The sequence below is a fragment of the Musca autumnalis genome, unplaced genomic scaffold (genome assembly GCF_047663935.1).
Source record: "Musca autumnalis isolate F117 unplaced genomic scaffold, ASM4766393v1 scaffold_4, whole genome shotgun sequence".
NCBI lineage: Eukaryota > Metazoa > Arthropoda > Insecta > Diptera > Muscidae > Musca > Musca autumnalis.
In genome coordinates, this window is record NW_027411977.1 from 52,126,536 (window position 1) to 52,147,852 (window position 21,317).

At 45.3% G+C, this 21,317-nt stretch overlaps 1 protein-coding gene across 1 annotated transcript in view; it reads right to left on the bottom strand.

The window, feature by feature from the left end:
* Positions 1–339: 339 nt before the first annotated feature.
* Positions 340–21,317, bottom strand: part of GC (gamma-glutamyl carboxylase) — a 64,335-nt gene continuing 43,357 nt past the window's right edge. The window contains exons 2-5 of the mRNA XM_073985847.1: positions 6,968–7,444; positions 6,572–6,893; positions 6,146–6,492; positions 340–1,617 (exon numbers count right to left, since the gene is read on the bottom strand). Coding sequence (XP_073841948.1) covers positions 377–1,617; positions 6,146–6,492; positions 6,572–6,893; positions 6,968–7,436 — 2,379 coding nt within the window. The 5' untranslated portion in view covers positions 7,437–7,444 and the 3' untranslated portion in view covers positions 340–376. The remainder of the gene's footprint in view (positions 1,618–6,145; positions 6,493–6,571; positions 6,894–6,967; positions 7,445–21,317) is intronic.

The window sequence follows — 21,317 nt, forward strand, 5'->3', positions numbered from 1 at the left end:
ACACTACATATCACTCAATTTCTTATAAAAACGTAACGGGTATATTTATATATAAATTAAAAAATATATTTTCGGAAATGTAAGTACTTAAATTTGTTTGTGGCACTGATTTTTATCAAATTAAAAAAAAAAATACACAATATTTATAATAATTCTATAAAATATTGAATATCTAGAGTATATGATGGTTTAATTAAAATGTCTAAAAACTTGTTTTAGCGACGATTTCCATGAACATTTGAGGTTAATACTAATTTTGAAAAAATAACATTTGAGGTTATGTTGGACATTTTCTAATAAATAATAGGCTCTTCCTTATATACCCAGTCAAACACATAGTTCATTTATCTTTTGAATTTCACATTAATTAATCAATTCAATCCTTTTCCCTTATTTTCATTGGAATCGGTACACCATATAACAAATACAATACACAATTACCCATATGTTGTAGAAAACGTTTATAGTTATCAATTCGTGTCATAAACTCTTGCCACAATGGTAATAGCGGTTTTTCCTTATGTGTATTTTCAAGTATAATATTTTCCTGTTCCATTGTCTTGTTAACATAGGTATAGAGATAACAGGATGGTTTCAAACCCAGCGTAGTTATATGATGCATAACACCAGCTGGTAAGCCAATACTTTTACCCGCTGTTAGAAAATATGATTCATTATCATCATCACTTTTGTAGCGGACATGGCCCTCCAATATGGTCAATGAAACATTTGTAAGATCTGGCGATATAAAATGATCCAATGTCAATCCTGGAAAATCTGCAACAAACATAACATCTGAATAATTATTCCATGATAGAACATCATCAGCAATGGTACGTAGACGTGGTCGCATATGATTCAATTCTGTTAGCAATGGTAAAGACCACGGTGTGCGCTTAAAAGGTGACCATTCTGCTGTTAATAGATCAACTCTTGGATCAAAGACACGTTGTTGAAAACGACCATTCATGGAACACCAAACATCAACATATATTGAAATATTTGTAGAACTTAAAGGACTGCCGAGCGGATTACGCTTATGTTCATAATCAATATTACGTTTTATACACTGGGCATACTGTTGTGCCATATCGGCATATTTCATCCAACGATCATATTCCGTAAATGCATATGGATTTAAATAGTGTGTCTTATTATTTGAATTATCCACCACCTTTATTGTGGTCAGTATGGTGTTGTAGGAATGTACCATCATATCCCAGGAATAGCCATATAACCCGTTAGTCCAATTATTGTAACCCTGTGTAATGAAATGTGAATACGGCAGGAACAGTTGTAATGCACAGTAAAGGATAATAACAAATGTTTGGAAATATTCCTTTTTACTGTAGTTATTGGATAACTTGAGTTGTTTTTGACAACCTTTGCAGTATAATAGGGTATTATCATTTTTATCGATAATTTCTTGGACTTCTTGGTTCTTAGTTTCATTGATGTTCTTAGTTTCAGTTTCTGGTTCTTGTTTGTCACGGTGACAAGTGTCCTTTTTAGTAAGTCTCTTGTATATTTTGTAAATGTTTTCTCTGTTTAGTTTTCGCGGCCAATCGAAACCATAAAACATTGGCACCTGTGCCAGACAAACCCATGGAAACATACCTGTTGGAGAGGGAATAAAACAATTATTAATTATATCATTATACATTAATATAGACAAGTTTTTAAATTTAGCATTTTGATTACCATAAATAACACTTTACACAAGATTCGAAAAAATAATGATATTGAAAATTAGCTCTAAACATACTGTAGTTCAAAACCTTGGGGAGGTGTATTTAAGGAAACACGAAGGAAACCTTAATTTCGGGATACGAAGCATTCGATTCGCTCTGAATCGCCTTTACACGAAAGCGGATAGTGGTGATCATCGTATAAATGAATCTGCACCATATCACACCACATAACCATCGAAGTTATCTTATTCATCGCGAAGTCCGAAGTAGACATTACTATAATATAGCCTCACATTTATCTGTCATTGGATGATATTCCAGATGATCCTCTCTTACCAACACTAACTGAGGAGATAGCTGCCATTGTAAACCAGCACTGCAGAGAAAACATGATGGTTCACACAAACTTTGCTCAACCACTAAAAGTCTGTCAAGAGCCATCATTAGGAAGGACAATATAGCAATAAGTATCTTCGGCGCTGACATTTATGATGCCAAAAAATACGCGTTTAGATTATGCAAACAATTTATCGTGCATCCAACAGAGCAGAACGGGGCCAAAAGATCGGTCCTCAGATGAAGATTAAAAATAAGGATCCCCGATTCACCACAGATGAGGTTAACGCAGTAATCAACAAGGCCAACCCATCTAAATCCTAAGGACCGGACGGCAGATCAATGGTCATGTGTAAATATCTCGGTTCAGCAGCATATCTCGATGAATTTCAAATTATTTTCATAAATGGGAACCACCAGTGTATATATGTTTGTATTTGTATCGTTTTTCTGTGTGGGGAGCAGGATAAATAGGAAAATTCAGGACCAATACATTGGTGCTCGGTTTGTCACATCCGCATCTTCACCCAGATCTAACCTTGTGATATGTAGTAGATGTCAGGAGAGGGTGTATTTAAGGGGTTGTTTCCTGTCCATAGGAGGGACCACGAAGGGACTATGTTGCTGCATGCTGCGTGAACGCAGCCTTGAGCGAGTCGTAGTTGTCAGATTACGAAACACCCCCACTGTTCTCCCAACAGAAACCGCACATGCAGCATTTAACAATAGCTGTTGTTATTCCAATCCCAGAAAATGCATACTTTTTGCAATTTAATTGCAGTGGGCTCCGAGGTAAGATCGAGGAAGTGTCGGAATAATATCATGGTCGTGGCGGTGCAGAAACCCAAGCTCAACAACAACCGCAGCTTTGATTCCTGTATTGGGGATGTATCAGTCCTTGGACCTTGCGTCGGTCCCGGAATATAGATCCAACTGCTGTGAGGACCGTAAAGAACTTCCAAACTTTCCCCAAATCCCCACAAACCCAACAAACGATGACATTCAAACAGCACTGAGGCAAGCTCACACAAGAGTGGTAGAGGACCATATCTCATCCTACACAAGCAGTGTTGTGTTAGGTGGGGGACCCTCCACCCGTAAATGAAGATGAGAGGACACTACCTTGGGAGACCAGATCGATATTATCCCAACTTCGGTCTGGCATCTCTAGGTACCTCAACAGTTATCTCTCCGTCCTGAATCCTGAGATAACAGATACATGCCCAACATGTGGCCAATCACCACACATCACACGACACCTCTTTGCATGTCATGCAAACCCGACGGACCTGACACCGGAGTCATTGTGGACACATCCAGTCTTAGCGGCCCGCTTTCTAGGGCTTAACGTGGATACTTAGATGCCTATCTACTAATTTCGAATTTTCTTCTCTTTTCTTTTTTTCTCCACCGATACAACTTTACCTGTAGGGGTTACAACAACAACAACTGCAGCTTACAGCGCTGTGATGGTTACAACGTACTGAAGAAGGGTCCCACCAGAAATGGAGGTGGGGGATTAGCTTTCCTATTGCACTAGTCTGTTCAATACAGACCTATCTCGCTTGAGCTTGACCCTAATACATGGAATGTATGGGGGTAGTAGTCAGATCTGGAAACAAATTGATATCTCTACATTTTGCACGGTGAATGAGGACTCCCCTACCAGAATTAGCGAAGAGTGTCACAGTTCGCCAGACATAACCATTGTGTCACCTGGTCAGACAAATGACGTCACCCGGCAACCCATCATTTTTCTTGGATCAGACCATCTCCCCATAATTGTGTCCATCAGCAGACCTTCCGATTTCATCACCTCTGAGCCGCACTTTCGCCAAGTAGCGGAAAGGACGTTACGAGACATAATCACTGCTGCGGCCGCTCGCTTGAGACAAAACTTTCCAGCAGAGGCGACGGGATTAGCAAATGAGCATAATGAGGTTCGTCGAGTCAATCCCAGTGATCCCACTGTCAGGGAGCTGACACTGGAAGTTAATAGGTTGGTCGGTGAGAATAAGCGGAACAAGTGGTTAAATCATCTGAAAAGATGCAACATTGGAGCCTGAATAAATGAATTGTGGGTAACGATTAAGTCACTCTCGAACCCTGGAAAGAAAGAAGATAGGACCTCAGTCACGTTTGGCAATGTTACAATGACTGGCCCAAAGATGTGCGCAAGTTATTTCAATCGACAGTTTGTCGAACACACCGGGAGTCACAGGGCCAGACAAGCTTGAAACGTTGGATAATCATTTATATGTGTGGACGCCAGTCGTACAAAGAATTCAGGAACAAGAAGTCCAAGCCCCGTAGAGTGAAACAGAGAGTTCCCCAAGTTGATATCTCCGGAACTGTTTAATCTCTACCTCTCCTGTATTCCGCCCTCTACAGACTTCATTGAGATTGTAACATATGCGGACGATTGCACGATTTTGCATTAGATATTTTCCTTGATGACATTTGTCAATAGCTGAACTGCTATTTGACTGATCTTACCACCTTTTCCACGTGAGGAATATGCAGATACACACCACTAAATCTACGACCACTATATTCCCCACATGAACGACAGAGGTGAGAACAGAGTTGAATGTCATGGTCGATTGTAGCAGAGTTCCGACCACAAACTACCTCAAAATTATAAGGGTCACATTCGACAACATGTTCTCTAAGTCCGAGCATGTCGCATATAAAGAAACCACATATAACGCGATAGGTCGATCGGTGGTAAGCTATGCGAAGCTATGCGGCGCCTGTTTGGTCCGCGAGTCTATATGGCACACGATGGAAAAATATTTAAACTTGTCAGAATGCCTTCCTGAGAACAGCAACAGGGTGCCTCCGCGTAGCTCCAGTGGACCATCTACATGAGGGGGCAAAGATTCTTCCAGTACAACAAAACAAACACATGCTTTCGTTGCAGTACTTGCTCGGGTTTTGCCATGAGAGCCATCCCATAGATCAACAAGCAAATCAAGCTGGTTTGAATAGCAAAGCGACGGGGTGATCTCTCTTTCATAGGATGCAACAACCACGATGCGTGATGTTGCTGATATTATCCGAGGAGTAAAACCATCCAAAGCGCTTTGGACCTAAAGTTCACTGGGTCAATAATTTCGACCACTAATTACCTCAAAGTCCTAGGTCACATTCGATAGCTTATGTAAATTTTGCGCGCATGTCACCACTATCTCGGTCCTCAAGTTGGATAATGTGGCTAAAACTTAAAAAAAACGCAAATCGGCTGATATCATTGTATGAGGGCTATATCAAAACATGGACCTATGTTGACAGTTTTTGGTGGAGAAGTTTTTAGTTTTTGTTTTGGGAACCTCAAATGTTAAATTACCGGTAGTTCGGTTAAAAATGTATCTAAAATTCTAAAAATACCTAGTACCGGGAGGTCTATGCCATGGGAATTTTAAATCACAAATTACTGGTATTTCGGTCAAAAATGTAGCCAAAATCCTCAAAATAACTGAAATCCGGTGGTACCGTTATATAGGTCTTTTGCCAAAACATGGACCTATGTCGACAATGTTTGGTGGACAAGTTTTGTGACCACTGAGAACTTCAAATGCCGAATTACAGGTAGTCCGATCAAACCTAAAAGCCTCAAAATACTTAAAATCGAAAGGTAATGTTATGTTGGACCTACCCCAAAACATTTACCTATGTTAACAATTTTTGATTGAGAAATTTCTTGGCCACTGTGAAACTCAAATGTCAAATTACAGCTAGTTCGCTTAGAAATGGACGCTAAAATCCTCAAAATACAGAAAATGGGGAGGTACTGTTATATGGGGGTTATACCAAAACGTGGACCGATATAGCCCATATTGGAACTTAACCTGCTAATCAAAAATACAAACGAGTGCAAAAATATATCGTTCTAGCTTAATTATTGCGCACTCTGGAGTGATTACAACAGACGGACATGGCTAGATCGATCATACTATAGTGGAGGGCGTACAAATAACGTGTATTAGCAGCTACAACGATCACTTTCTCTTTAATTATTTATTATTTATTTTTTTAGTTATTTACATTGGGTGTCAAATATTGTTTCAAAATAAAATTTTCAAATATTATTCAAACAACAATCCGCAATCACTTACCAATTATAAACAAACGAGAATTCATCAAATGAAAACTGACCATAAATGGTGTGGCGAAAAGTCTCGTCTTGCTGCATGTCATGAAGAATGCAATACTAAAATCGAATATTGCCGTAAACCAGTGGACAATCAACAAATCGGCCAGATCCTCGGAGAGTACCCAACGAAATGGACTCAATACCCAGTGGCGACTGAGCGAAGACATGGCATAACCTGACAGCCATTCAGCGGTAAGTTTCTTTAGACCAGCATACATGTAGAGTAGGAAAAATTGAAATTTGATGAGAAAATAATTCCAATATGGTACGGTGGATGGCATTGAGGGATTGAGGTATTTATCCAAGGAACTGAAAAAAACAAAATGCCATTAATTATGCACATACATATATTACAACAAATTGATATCAAGCACACGTTAATTCTTACCAATAACGATTTGCTTGGCTAAAGAGCAGCATAGTACCCACTAAACCAAATAGATAACTGTGATTATTCCATGCCGGTTTGTCCAGTAGGAAAATATACCAATATGGCAAAATAAAGGCCAAACAGCTAAGGCGAAAACGATAACCCAACATAATGCCAATGGCTCCCAGCCACATGCCCAAATAGATGCAACCCATAATGGGAAAACTAAACACCTGTATGGCGTCGAACAAGGGGAAATGACAATGCAGTGGTTCACCGAATCGAACATCTAAATTTGAGCCCCCTCGTTCCTCTGCCATGTCAATTAACATTGCCGCACCTAAATCCACAAAAAAAGGTAACTAGTTATAAGTAAATTCTGATCTGCATTCCCTTCTAACCCGATTCACTTACCATATAACATACGAAATACTCCCAATGTTGCAGCATCTACGGGTCGTTGTAACCATTTTGTAAAATTATCATATGTTTTGAAAGTCTCAAGTTCATAATCAGTTAAATATTTGAATATTTTTTCGAGAGTGCTGCCATTTTTATTGTTAACTGTTATCGTTTTGGTTTTATATTTAATGTTAGGATTAGCAGCAGATTCTCCACATTTGGTTGTTGTTGCAACTTCCTTTTTAGGTTGTTTTAGATTTTCTTCAGAGTTTTCAACAGTTTTAGGCTCATCGGAATGGTTTATTTCAGGGTTGTGGCTAGGTTTTGTTTGATTTTCATCAGATCCTTCTTCAGCAACCGGATCTTCACAATGTTTTGTTAGAATGGTGTTATTGCTAACTTGTTTTTCCTCTGATTTTTCTATAATTTTATTGGAAGTCTTTTGGTTTTTTGGCAACGTTTCACCATCCATATTGTCCATATTCTAATCTGAAATGGTAGAAGAATGATTTCTAAACAGTTATAAATATCTACAAATAAAAAAGTATCAGTCGGCTTGGCCGACAAAGATAAACCCTCAGCCTGTATGAATTGAAACACTTCTTTTTAAAAAAACGTATGTACATATTTAGAGGGTTTTCAGAATTTTGGGCGTATGACAAAAATATGGATTTGGATTAAAGCTCAAAAGTTTTGCGGGGGAAATACCTAAAGGAATGGGCCGATATAGTCCATTGTGGACCAGTCATTTCATTTGGTCACCATATAATTTAAACCCACGAAAAACATATCACTGTAAATAGGAACACTAGGAGTAACTTCGGTAAAAAATTCCAAAGAATCCTCGAACATATCCTTAAACGCCCTTAAACCAAAATGTTGAACATTTGTAGTGGTACGCCGATAGGTCCCACTTTTTTTTAACATCAATCCCACGGTAGCGGGTTCTCTGTACCGGATTGACTCGGGACCACTCAACATCCGAGTTCTAGCCTGCGGCTGCCACCTCAGTGTACATGTGTTTGTATTTGTTTCGTTTTTCTGTGCTGGAAGCAGCATATCCCGGAATGTCTTCTCCGGATTCTTTTGGTCCGTGCCGGGACGGAGGAAAACCCAGGACCAATATTTTTGTGCTCGGTTTGTCAAATCTGCATCTTCACCAATCCAATCTTCGGTGAGATGCAATAGATGTCAGGAGTGGGTGCATTTAAGGGGTTGCTCTGGACTTGCCCACGCGAGGGACTACGATAGGGACTAGGGCGAACACAGCCCCCAGTGAGTCGTCGTCGTCAGATTACGAAACTCCCCCACAAAACCCCCAACAGCAGCCGCACGCGCAGCATTTAACACCAGCCGTTGTTGTTCCAATCCCAGAAAATGCATCCTTTTTGCAATTTAATTGCAATGGGCTCCGAGGTAGGATCGATGAAATAGTGGAATTTATGAATCGAAAGATCAAGGTCGCGGCGGTGCAGGAAACCATGCTGAACGACCACAGCTCAGTACGTTGTGATGCTTACAACGTAATAAGAAAGGATCGCACCAGATGTGGAGGTGGGGGAATAGCTTTCCATTTGCACCACACGGTGCTCTTGAATCAAATTTAAATGGAAGTTGCTTACACCTGGGAAGTTTTTGCGGATTCTGAAACTCAAATGTTCATAGATGAGAAAAATCAAAAAACAAAAAAAAAATCGCCGGAGCGCTTCTTAAATAAATCGCGATTCAAGTTGACATTTTTAGGGGTTGTTTAGGTTTTCACAATTTTGCTTAGAAACCGCAATTCCTATCAAAGTGAAACTGAAGAAAATGTTGTAGCTATGAAAATTCTCTACAAGATTGACCTTTACGGTATTTTCGTAGGTTTTACCACTTTTGAGATATTGAAGTTCAAATTGGAACAATGCACTGACTGTATCGCCCCCTTATAACACAATGTCATGAAGGGTGCGCCTTAATTAACTTTTAATGAAAACCGCTTACACAGGGGAAGTTTTTGTGAATTCTGAAACAGCAATGTTCCAAAACAAGAAAAAATCGCTGTAGGGATTTTTAAATAAATCGCTGTCAAAATTCAGGCGTTTTTTAGGTTTTCACGATTTTGCTTGGAAACCGCAAGTCCAATCGAAATGGAGCTAAAGAAAATGTTGTAGCTGTGGAAATTCTCTACATGATTGATATTTATGATATCTTCTCAGGCTGTACCATTTTTGAGATAAAGAAGCTCAGTTTACATATTTAGGTTTTTTTTGTTAGGGTTTCGCGATTTTGCTTGAATACGGCAAGTCTTATCTGCATGGGACCTGAGAAAATATTATAGCTGTGAAAATTATCTACAAGACTGGCTTATGTAATTTTTCCTAGCATGTACCATTTTTTAGATATATGAGTTTAAGTTGGGAAATTTCAGTCATGACATTGTTTTATAAGGAGACGATACAGAATTGAATTGAATTTGAATTGTCCCAATTTCAACTTCTATATCTCAAAAGTTGTAAAACCTACGAAAATATCATTAATGTCAATCTTGTAGAGAATTTTGATAGCTACAACATTTACTTTAATCCCTTTTTGATAGGACTTGCGGTTTCCAAGCAAAATCGCAAAAACCTAAACAACCCCTAAAAATTTCAACTTAAATCGCGATTTATTTATAAAGCGCTCCCGCGATTTTTTTTTTGTTTTTTGATTTTACTCATCTATGAACATTGTAGTTTCAGATTCCGCAAAAACTTCCCAGGTGTAAGCACCTTCCATTTAAATTTGATGCAAGAGCACCGTGACCAGTCTGTTCAATACAGTCATATTTCGCTTGAGCCTGCCTCTAACGACAAGTACATGAAATGTATGGGGGTAGCAGTCAGGTGTGGAACTGTCGAGATATCTCAGATTATAAGCCTGACAGTAGCCCGCTTTTGGAAGGTATAACGAGTGGTTTTGTCTAAGGCTGAGGTAAGCTCAGTCGTCTCCAGGGTCAACTCAAGGACCCACAAACCTTAAGTGATAACACGAGTTTTATAAGTTCAATTCTTTATTTAACTCTTGGGTGTTAATATAATGAATAGTACGTTAGTGGAATTTCAGATTTGGTTGGATATGTATATGTTATTCAGATAGCTATATGATTATATATATGTAATTGGACAAATCTGGTGGAAGATCGGACCCTGGGTTCCTCTGCTTTGGTATACGGGTACGCTGGGAGTCACACTGGGCCGTTGACTAGTCTGGTTCTGGTTTAATACGAGCGTCTTCCAATGAGATGATAACTGGTTACGAGCGCTGAATGGCGAGCGAGTAGCTGGCTACGAGCGTTGAGCGCTGCTGAGCGATGAGCGGGATGCGAGCAACGAGATGGCTACGGGCGAGTAGCTAGATACAAGCATTGAGCGGGGAATTGATCACGGGCCGGCTACGAGCGTTGACTGGTGAGCGAGTAGCTGGCTAAGAGCGTTGGCCGGACGGAGCGGTGAGCGGGATGCGAGCGCGTAGCGGACTACGAGCGTTGTGCGGCAAGCGGGTAGCTAGCTACAAGCGTTGACGAGGCGGAGCGGTGAACTGGATGCGAGCGAGTAGCGGGCTACGAGCGTTGTACGGCGAGCGGGTAGCTGGCTACAAGCGTTGACTAGGCGGAGCGGTGAACTGGATGCGGGCGAGTAGCGGGCTACGAGCGTTGTACGGCGAGCGGGTAGCTGGCTACAAGCGTTGACGAAGCGGAGCGGTGAGCTGGATGCTGGCGAGTAGCGGGCTATGAGCGTTGTACGGCGAGCGGGTAGCTGGCTGCAAGCGTTGACGAAGCGGAGCGGTGAGCTGGATGCGGGCGAGTAGCGGGCTACGAGCGTTGTACGGCGAGCGGGTAGCTGGCTACAAGCGTTGACGAAGCGGAGCGGTGAGCTGGTTGCGGGCGAGTAGCGGGCTATGAGCGTTGTACGGCGAGCGGGTAGCTGGCTACAAGCGTTGACGAAGCGGAGCGGTGAGCTGGATGCGGGCGAGTAGCGGGCTACGAGCGTTGTACGGCGAGCGGGTAGCTGGCTACAAGCGTTGACGAAGCGGAGCGGTGAGCTGGTTGCGGGCGAGTAGCGGGCTATGAGCGTTGTACGGCGATCGGGTAGCTGGCTACAAGCGTTGACGAAGCGGAGCGGTGAGCTGGATGCGGGCGAGTAGCGGGCTACGAGCGTTGTACGGCGAGCGGGTAGCTGGCTACAAGCGTTGACGAAGCGGAGCGGTGAGCTGGTTGCGGGCGAGTAGCGGGCTATGAGCGTTGTACGGCGAGCGGGTAGCTGGCTACAAGCGTTGGCGAAGCGGAGCGGTGAGCTGGATGCGGGCGAGTAGCGGGGGAGCTAGCAAAGAGCGGGTGAGCTGGCAAAGAGCGGGGGAGCTGGCAAAGAGCGGGGGGAGCTGGCAAAGAGCGGTTGAGCTGGCAAAGAGCGGTTGAGCTGGCAAAGAGCGGGTGAGCTGGCAAAGAGCGGTTGAGCTGGCAAAGAGCGTTTGAGCTGGCAAAGAGCGATTGAGCTGGCAAAGAGCGGTTGAGCTGGCAACGAGCGGGTGAGCTGGCAAAGAGCGGTTGAGCTGGCAAAGAGCGGGGGAGCTGGCAAAGAGCGGGGGAGCTGGCAAAGAGCGGGGGAGCTGGCAAAGAGCGGTTGAGCTGGCAAAGAGCGGGGGAGCTGGCAAAGAGCGGGTGAGCTGGCAAAGAGCGGTTGAGCTGGCAAAGAGCGGGGGAGCTGGCAAAGAGCGGGGGAGCTGGCAAAGAGCGGTTGAGCTGGCAAAGAGCGGGGGAGCTGGCAAAGAGCGGGTGAGCTGGCAAAGAGCGTTTGAGCTGGCAAAGAGCGGTTGAGCTGGCAAAGAGCGGGGGAGCTGGCAAAGAGCAGGTAGCCGGCTACGATAAGGTCAAGTACACTCGTTACTTACAGGCTACTACGACTGCGGTCAAGCCACACATCACTTCACTTGTACTAACTCTGGTTCTCGACAAACTCAATGGTGAAATTCTGAACATCATATATATATGCGTTTGCAAAGTGAATGCGAAGCACATGTGGCGCGAGTTGTCAAAAAATGCACCAGAATCAATGTTAACATGTTGACTGCAGTATGAATGGTGGTGCGAAATTAAAATGTGTTGTCAACAAGAGTGATGTGTGGTGTGCGTATGTATGTTTGCCTTTGATGCCAAACGTATGTTGGGGTGGGTAGTGTTGACGAATAGGCAACCGCTTTATGTTTGTTGTTGGTTGGCACCAGTGTGGTGTCTTGTGTGTAGTTTTGTTAGTTTTGTCCAGGTACCGAGGGTAAAACGTATATTAGGATGGGTAGTGTTAAAGAATATTTTTAAGTGAACTAGGGAAACAATATGTAAAATGGAATAAAACCAGTATTGGTTTTATATTACTAGTTATTATTGATAAAAAAGGGTTTAGCTGGGTGGAATGGTTTTATTTTATGAATTAAATTATCTTAATAGATTTATTAAATATGAAGATAAGGGAATTGCGGTTTGTTGTGGAGGAGATATTAATAAATGAAAAAAAATTAGGCGGGCGTATAGTTAGGTGGAACGTTTGTACCGGTCACGTTACAACTCTCCCCTTACTTCAAAAAAAAAAAGAAAAAGAAAAGAAAAAAAAGATCTGTTCATTACTTCTTTGTTGTTCATATACTCATATTTCATATTTATTTAATCCATGGAATAGTTTATTTTGGTTGACTGAGTTTCGGCCTATTGGCCCGCACCACCTAAATTATAGGTGAATTTTACCCTTCATAGAAGAGCTCATGTCAACAAGTTATTTATTTATTTATTTATTTATTTTTTTTTTTTTTTTGATTGTGGCAAAGGCTGTCCTACAGCTTGGATAGGCATTATTTTTTTTTCGAATTCAGTGTTTTTTTTCTAGTTGTTTTCGTCTCCTTTTTTTTTTTAGTATTTTTTTTTTGTTTTTTTTTTTTTTGTATTTCTTTTAATTTATTAATTTTTTTTTTTGTATTTTATTTTTTTTGTTTTTTTTTTTTTTTTATTATTTTTTTTATTTTATTTTTTTCTTTTTTTTTGTATTTCTTTTTTTTTATTAATTTTTTTTTTGTATTTGATTTTTTTTTTTTTTTTTTATATATATATATATTTTTTTTTTTTTTTATTTTTTTTTCCCTGTGTCTATTATTATTATGTTTTTTTTTTCCAAAGTATATTATTATCTACTTTTTACAAATCTTGACTATATACGAATATGGCTGTCCTACAGCTTGAGACTAAAGTATTAGAATACAAAATAAGGATCAGGCTGTTCTACAGCTTCAAAATTAAATAATACTGTTCTACAGTTTGCGTTAAAATACAAGAGATAAGATGATGGGCCTAGGTGCGGCGTCCAGGGCGGTTCCGTGGATCATTCTTATGTAGCACGGGGACGAGGGTCGAAACACCTCCACATTGTAACCGGGCCCGGCCTGACTTCAAGTATGTCACCTTAACTGGTGGCCGGTTCTCAAACCGCATCACTGTCTGATGCCTCTGTCCAGGTGGCCTTTGGATGCGCAAGGTGCTTAGCCACTGCGCAATCTCCTGTTCCCGAGTCGGGGCGTTCAGATAGGCCAGGGCTCCGGGCTGCGGGTTTCCTGCGGATGGTGGCATTGGTGGTTGGTTAGGAGCCCGAATTTCTTGTTGCGGCATGCCCTGAGCACCGCTAAATGCTTGCGGCTGTCCATTAACATCCTGTGGCCGTGCCGGTGGCCGGTTTGAAGGTCCAGCTTGTTCGTCAAGGGATGGCATTCCTCTTAACACCTCCACCTGGGAAATCTGGTTAGCTGACGGGACTCCCGGGTTGTTCATATTGACCTGCTGTTGATGAGGGCGCGTTGGCGGCGGTGATTCGGGACTATCTCTCATCTGGATAACTCGGTCTGAGATGATCCGGGGCCTGCCATCCGTTGGAGGGTGGTGTTGCACAGACCGCTGGGGAGTTGGGACGGCTGAGGGCGGAGGGATGCCGCAACTGATCCGTCGTTGGGAAGAAGGGCCTGGCGCAGGACAGTCCGGATTGTCTCTTAATCGGATCAGACGGTCCGAGACGCTACCTGTCCTGGCTTCCATTGGAGGCACGTACGGCTTCGGACGCTTGGGTGTAGGAGCTACCTTCCGTGGCTTAGTTGGGATACGTTCCATCTTTGTACACAGCTACCGCTCGACTGAATTTATTTTGTAAAACGATCGACCATGTAACCTCTTATTCAGGGATAACGGTATTCCTGCCTTTTTTTTGTCTCGTTTTGAGCGTGTGTGCTCGAGTGAGATGGTTTGATTGGGTGAGTGGAATTAGGTATCTCCCACTTGCACTCTTCCTCTCCGTATCTCTCTCCTTCACTCGGTTGTTTGATTTACTGTGTACGGTTATGGTCGAATTGAGTGGGATTTGTGTGCGAGTTTGGTGATCGGGGGTAAACGGGTGGTGGTGTTGGTTAGTAGCGGTTATGTAAGTATGCACTTTCGCTCGCAAGGCATGTATTGAGTATCGACGTTGGCTGGTTGGGGGAAGTTTATGAATTTCGGTTTCTCTGTTTGGCGGGTCGAGTGACAATTCTGCTCATTTATTGCCGACATCTGACTGTTGGGTTCTCACGGATTTTGTTGCTACTAAGGGCAATTTTCCTTGTTTTTTTTTTCGCCGCCTGTATTTGGAGATCTGGTTGGTGAGGGAGTTATATTTTTTTTTTTTTTTATGGTTGTTGCTAGTTTTGGTATGGTGTGGAGCACATTGTGCTGTACGTTAATGTTGCGGTTTTTCAGAGTGCGGTGAATTATGGTATGGTTTCAGATCCTGGATATTCACTCTTTTGTATTTGCCATTGTGATCCTTCACTTCGAGGATATTCTGGTGGATTATGGAGGATATCACATATGGACCAGAATACTTAGGGGCAAGCTTCTGATTGAATTTCTCAGCTGCGGAAGAGATTTGTCTTTCTCTCACCCAAACCTTACTTCCGACCGCCGGTGACCACTTCCTTCGTCGGAGATTGTAGTACCGCTGTTGGGTACGGCTTGCCTGTCCACTGTTCTGCTTTGCTTTCTCCCAGAGCTCTCGGTACATTTTGTTGCTCCTAGGTTGAGTGATGTAGGGTAACGGTGTTGCCTTTGGGAAGACTGGATTATGGCCGAAAATTATTTCGGCCGGCGAGTATTTGGAGGCTTCGCTGACTGCGGTATTTATCGCGAAAGAGATTTCCGGGAGGCGTTGATCCCATAGCCTGTGGTCAGATCCGGTATTTTGGGAAATCATAGTCTTTACCACTCGGTTTACGCGTTCGGTGGGATTCTCGTGGGGAGCGTAGACGGCCGTTGTGCGATGTTCGATGTGGTGGGCTTCCAGGAAAGACTTAAGTTCACGGCTCATAAATTGGACACCGTTATCGGTCAGTAGGACTTTTGGGCAACCGAATCTGTATACGATCCGTTCCTTTAGCGCCTTGACGACATCCTTGGCTGTGGCGCGTCTAGTGGGTATCAGTTCCACCCATCGACTGAATTTATCCACGAGAACCAGTAACGATGTGTTACCAAGTTTGGACCGAGGAAGAGGTCCTACAAAATCCGCGCATACGAGTTCCCAGGGTGAAGCGCACTGCATCGTGTGCATGTGTCCGTAGGGCGCTTTTTGTTCTACTTTGTATTTTGCGCAGGTTTCACAATTCCGTACGTATCGTCGAACATCCCTTGACATCCCTGGCCAATAATAATTTTCTTGGATCCTTTTTAATGTTTTGAATACCCCCAGGTGTCCGGCGTGAGGGGCATCGTGGTGGTCGCGAAGGATGGTAGAGCGCATCTCTGGAGGAACGCATTGCTTCCACTCGGCCCGTGGGTCATACGCGTTCTTACGGGGAAAATGCTTATATAGATGTCCGTCGACCATCTGTAGATCCGGACACTTTTGGCTCCTGTCGGCCACTTTGCCCGCCATTTTCTTGTACCAGTCGGTTGGCACCGAGGAAATCGCGAAGCACTCTTCTACAGATGGGAGCGGAGCCCTGGATAGTGCATCAGCCACGACGTTGAGACTCCCTTTCCTATGCTCGATACTGAAGTCAAACTGTTGTAGTTCGAGCGCCCATCTTGCTAACCGTCCTGAGGGGTTCTGTAGGGAGTGCAGCCACTTTAGAGAGTGATGGTCGGTGATGACCGTAAATCGATAACCTTCCAGGTAAGGCCGCATCTTCCGAATCCCCCATAGGATCGCTAGACACTCCTGCTCGGTGGTCGAATATTTTCTCTCCAGGTCGGTTAGGGAACGGCTGGCGTAGGCGATAACGGCTTCGTGTTCGGAGTGGCGCTGGAAAAGAACTACCCCGAGACCTTCGCGGCTCGCATCGGTCTGTAGATAGAAAGGACGGTCGAAATCTGGGCATACCAGGACAGGGGCTTCGGTTAGTATACTCTTCAGGTTTTCGAATGCTTCGGATTCATTGGTACCCCACTCCCACCGGACCGATTTCTTTAGCAGGCGGTTCAATGGGTTGGTAAGCTTCGAGAAATTAGGGATGAACCGTCGGTACCACGAGGCCATCCCAAGGAATCGTCGCAACTCTTTAAGATTAGTGGGGGGAGGAATCTTTCGTACCGCTTCGACCTTGTCGGGGTCGGTCCTAATTCCTTCAGGGGTAACGACGTGGCCCAGATACTTGATGGATTTTTGGACGAATTCACATTTCTCCACGTTCAGTTGCATCCCAGCGTTCTTTAACCTCTCGAATATGACTTCCAGCGTCTTCAGGTGTTCGGGGAAGGTTCGTCCCAGGACGATTATGTCATCTAAATACACGAACACCAAGGGGTGAAGGTCTGATCCCACGATCTGATCCAAGGCCCTCTGGAACGTAGCGGGTGCGGAGTGCAGCCCAAAAGGCATGACTTTCCACTGAAATAGGCCCCTACCGGGGACCGTAAATGCCGTGCAAGGCCTCGAAGCTTCGTCCAAGGGTATTTGCCAATATCCGTTTTTCAGGTCGAGCGTGGATATAAACTTGGCTTCTCGTAGCTGGTCCAGTATGGGGTTAATCTGCGGTAAAGGATAGGCGTCGGGCTCGCTGGCTTCATTCAACTTCCGGTAGTCGATGCACATTCTCCAGCCCCCTTGCTTCTTTCTCGCCAGGACAATGGGAGAGCTATAGGGGCTTCGGGATGGTTCAATTTTATCTTGGGCCAGGAGTTTGTCGATCTCCTCGTTTATCACGCTCATCATAGCCGGATTGCGTGGGAAATATCGCTGTTTGATGGGTTCGTTGTGCTTCAATTTGATGGTGTGTTTGGCCACCAGACACCTACCCTCACTCTGTGAAAATGTGGCGGTATAACGTGATATCAACACATTTAACTCGGCTTCTTGAGACTCGGTGAGGAATGACCGGGGGGTTATGGTGTGCACGTAGTCCACGGTCGGTTCGACAAGGGAGCGGATAACGACTTCCCCATCTATGCTTAGCCTGCAATTCCGGTTAACGAGGAAATCCATTCCCAGTATCATACTTTCGGCTAAGGTTGGGATGACGGTTACCGATAACAGAGTTGATTTGCCTTTATACTCCACCCATAGGTCCATTCCAGATTCACAATCCTCGACCCGTTGGTCAGCCATCTGAATTTTCCTCCTAGCCGTTCCCCTAGGTACTCCTTTTGAGTGAAGGAAACACCTCATGGCTTCGTCGATATAACTAAGGGAGGCACCTGTGTCCACGAGGGCTTGGACTTCGACTCCCTCAACATACACGGGGATAAAATATCTACTGATCGGCCCAGACACCGCTGAGATCCTTCCATTGGTCCACCCCAGGTTACATCCACAATCACGGGTGAATACACCTTCCTGGCCACAATAAGAACAAAACAGGATGGGCGTTTCGTGACATCTCCCACGAGTATGACCCGGACCTTTACACCGCCAACAGTGGGTTTCCCGGGAGTATGGAACGTCGGTGGGGTGTAACATATGAGAGGTGTGTGGTCTCTCAAGACGGGCTTCATCTCGTTTCAGTAGTTCGTATTCATCGGTTAGCTCTATCAGGTTATCGAGGGTCTTGAAATCATGACGCCGCACGTAATGACGATATTCCGGACGTAGGCCATCATATATCCGGTCTAGGTGGTTCATATTTCGGAGTTGAGGATGTCGCCGAGAGTTCGTCAGCATCGTCAGTATATAGTCCTTAGCTCTTTCTCGAGGGTGCTGTTTGCGGTTGTAAAAGTTCTGCTCGATCTGGCTTAGGTACCGCTTGGGGAGGAAAAACTTTTCCGCCTCTGCCCGGAAATCTTCCCATGTTTTGATTTCGACACGTTTGACCCGATACCACTTGAGTGCGTTGCCTTCCAGTATGGTGAGTAGAGATGGAAGGAGACGGTCCGGATCGATGGAGTGACACTCCGCCAATTCCTCGAGACGCTCCAGGAAGTCGGTCAGGTCCTGTTCCCCCGTATACTTCAGTGACCACCTGTGGACGAGGTTCATAATGTCGATGTCGGTGGGCATGGCTGGCTTAGGGTGGTTCTGCACTGGAACTTCAATCGTGGTTTCGGTATAGAACTCAGAGGTCGAGGCTTTTACTTCCTTCTCTAGCTCCAGGAGCAGATTCTCGGCAGATGCTCGGGTTCGTTTTTCTCTGATATGTTTACTGAGCTGCTTCCGGAGATATTCTACGGTCAACCCTTCGGTACTTATTCCTGCGGTTTTGCACCTTTCGATTAACTTGTCCTTCCGGAGGAGATATATCCAACTAAGAGACTCAGGTGTTAGGTAGTCCTCTGTTTCCAACTTTCCACTACTACTATTCATGGACCTCGACGGATCTTCGCTGGCGGTGATTGAATTTTTTCCGCAATTCGTGTCTTCGTCGGGTCCCTGCTCGGGCGCCATATATAACGAGTGGTTTTGTCTAAGGCTGAGGTAAGCTCAGTCGTCTCCAGGGTCAACTCAAGGACCCACAAACCTTAAGTGATAACACGAGTTTTATAAGTTCAATTCTTTATTTAACTCTTGGGTGTTAATATAATGAATAGTACGTTAGTGGAATTTCAGATTTGGTTGGATATGTATATGTTATTCAGATAGCTATATGATTATATATATGTAATTGGACAAATCTGGTGGAAGATCGGACCCTGGGTTCCTCTGCTTTGGTATACGGGTACGCTGGGAGTCACACTGGGCCGTTGACTAGTCTGGTTCTGGTTTAATACGAGCGTCTTCCAATGAGATGATAACTGGTTACGAGCGCTGAATGGCGAGCGAGTAGCTGGCTACGAGCGTTGAGCGCTGCTGAGCGATGAGCGGGATGCGAGCAACGAGATGGCTACGGGCGAGTAGCTAGATACAAGCATTGAGCGGGGAATTGATCACGGGCCGGCTACGAGCGTTGACTGGTGAGCGAGTAGCTGGCTAAGAGCGTTGGCCGGACGGAGCGGTGAGCGGGATGCGAGCGCGTAGCGGACTACGAGCGTTGTGCGGCAAGCGGGTAGCTAGCTACAAGCGTTGACGAGGCGGAGCGGTGAACTGGATGCGAGCGAGTAGCGGGCTACGAGCGTTGTACGGCGAGCGGGTAGCTGGCTACAAGCGTTGACTAGGCGGAGCGGTGAACTGGATGCGGGCGAGTAGCGGGCTACGAGCGTTGTACGGCGAGCGGGTAGCTGGCTACAAGCGTTGACGAAGCGGAGCGGTGAGCTGGATGCTGGCGAGTAGCGGGCTATGAGCGTTGTACGGCGAGCGGGTAGCTGGCTGCAAGCGTTGACGAAGCGGAGCGGTGAGCTGGATGCGGGCGAGTAGCGGGCTACGAGCGTTGTACGGCGAGCGGGTAGCTGGCTACAAGCGTTGACGAAGCGGAGCGGTGAGCTGGTTGCGGGCGAGTAGCGGGCTATGAGCGTTGTACGGCGAGCGGGTAGCTGGCTACAAGCGTTGACGAAGCGGAGCGGTGAGCTGGATGCGGGCGAGTAGCGGGCTACGAGCGTTGTACGGCGAGCGGGTAGCTGGCTACAAGCGTTGACGAAGCGGAGCGGTGAGCTGGTTGCGGGCGAGTAGCGGGCTATGAGCGTTGTACGGCGATCGGGTAGCTGGCTACAAGCGTTGACGAAGCGGAGCGGTGAGCTGGATGCGGGCGAGTAGCGGGCTACGAGCGTTGTACGGCGAGCGGGTAGCTGGCTACAAGCGTTGACGAAGCGGAGCGGTGAGCTGGTTGCGGGCGAGTAGCGGGCTATGAGCGTTGTACGGCGAGCGGGTAGCTGGCTACAAGCGTTGGCGAAGCGGAGCGGTGAGCTGGATGCGGGCGAGTAGCGGGGGAGCTAGCAAAGAGCGGGTGAGCTGGCAAAGAGCGGGGGAGCTGGCAAAGAGCGGGGGGAGCTGGCAAAGAGCGGTTGAGCTGGCAAAGAGCGGTTGAGCTGGCAAAGAGCGGGTGAGCTGGCAAAGAGCGGTTGAGCTGGCAAAGAGCGTTTGAGCTGGCAAAGAGCGATTGAGCTGGCAAAGAGCGGTTGAGCTGGCAACGAGCGGGTGAGCTGGCAAAGAGCGGTTGAGCTGGCAAAGAGCGGGGGAGCTGGCAAAGAGCGGGGGAGCTGGCAAAGAGCGGGGGAGCTGGCAAAGAGCGGTTGAGCTGGCAAAGAGCGGGGGAGCTGGCAAAGAGCGGGTGAGCTGGCAAAGAGCGGTTGAGCTGGCAAAGAGCGGGGGAGCTGGCAAAGAGCGGGGGAGCTGGCAAAGAGCGGTTGAGCTGGCAAAGAGCGGGGGAGCTGGCAAAGAGCGGGTGAGCTGGCAAAGAGCGTTTGAGCTGGCAAAGAGCGGTTGAGCTGGCAAAGAGCGGGGGAGCTGGCAAAGAGCAGGTAGCCGGCTACGATAAGGTCAAGTACACTCGTTACTTACAGGCTACTACGACTGCGGTCAAGCCACACATCACTTCACTTGTACTAACTCTGGTTCTCGACAAACTCAATGGTGAAATTCTGAACATCATATATATATGCGTTTGCAAAGTGAATGCGAAGCACATGTGGCGCGAGTTGTCAAAAAATGCACCAGAATCAATGTTAACATGTTGACTGCAGTATGAATGGTGGTGCGAAATTAAAATGTGTTGTCAACAAGAGTGATGTGTGGTGTGCGTATGTATGTTTGCCTTTGATGCCAAACGTATGTTGGGGTGGGTAGTGTTGACGAATAGGCAACCGCTTTATGTTTGTTGTTGGTTGGCACCAGTGTGGTGTCTTGTGTGTAGTTTTGTTAGTTTTGTCCAGGTACCGAGGGTAAAACGTATATTAGGATGGGTAGTGTTAAAGAATATTTTTAAGTGAACTAGGGAAACAATATGTAAAATGGAATAAAACCAGTATTGGTTTTATATT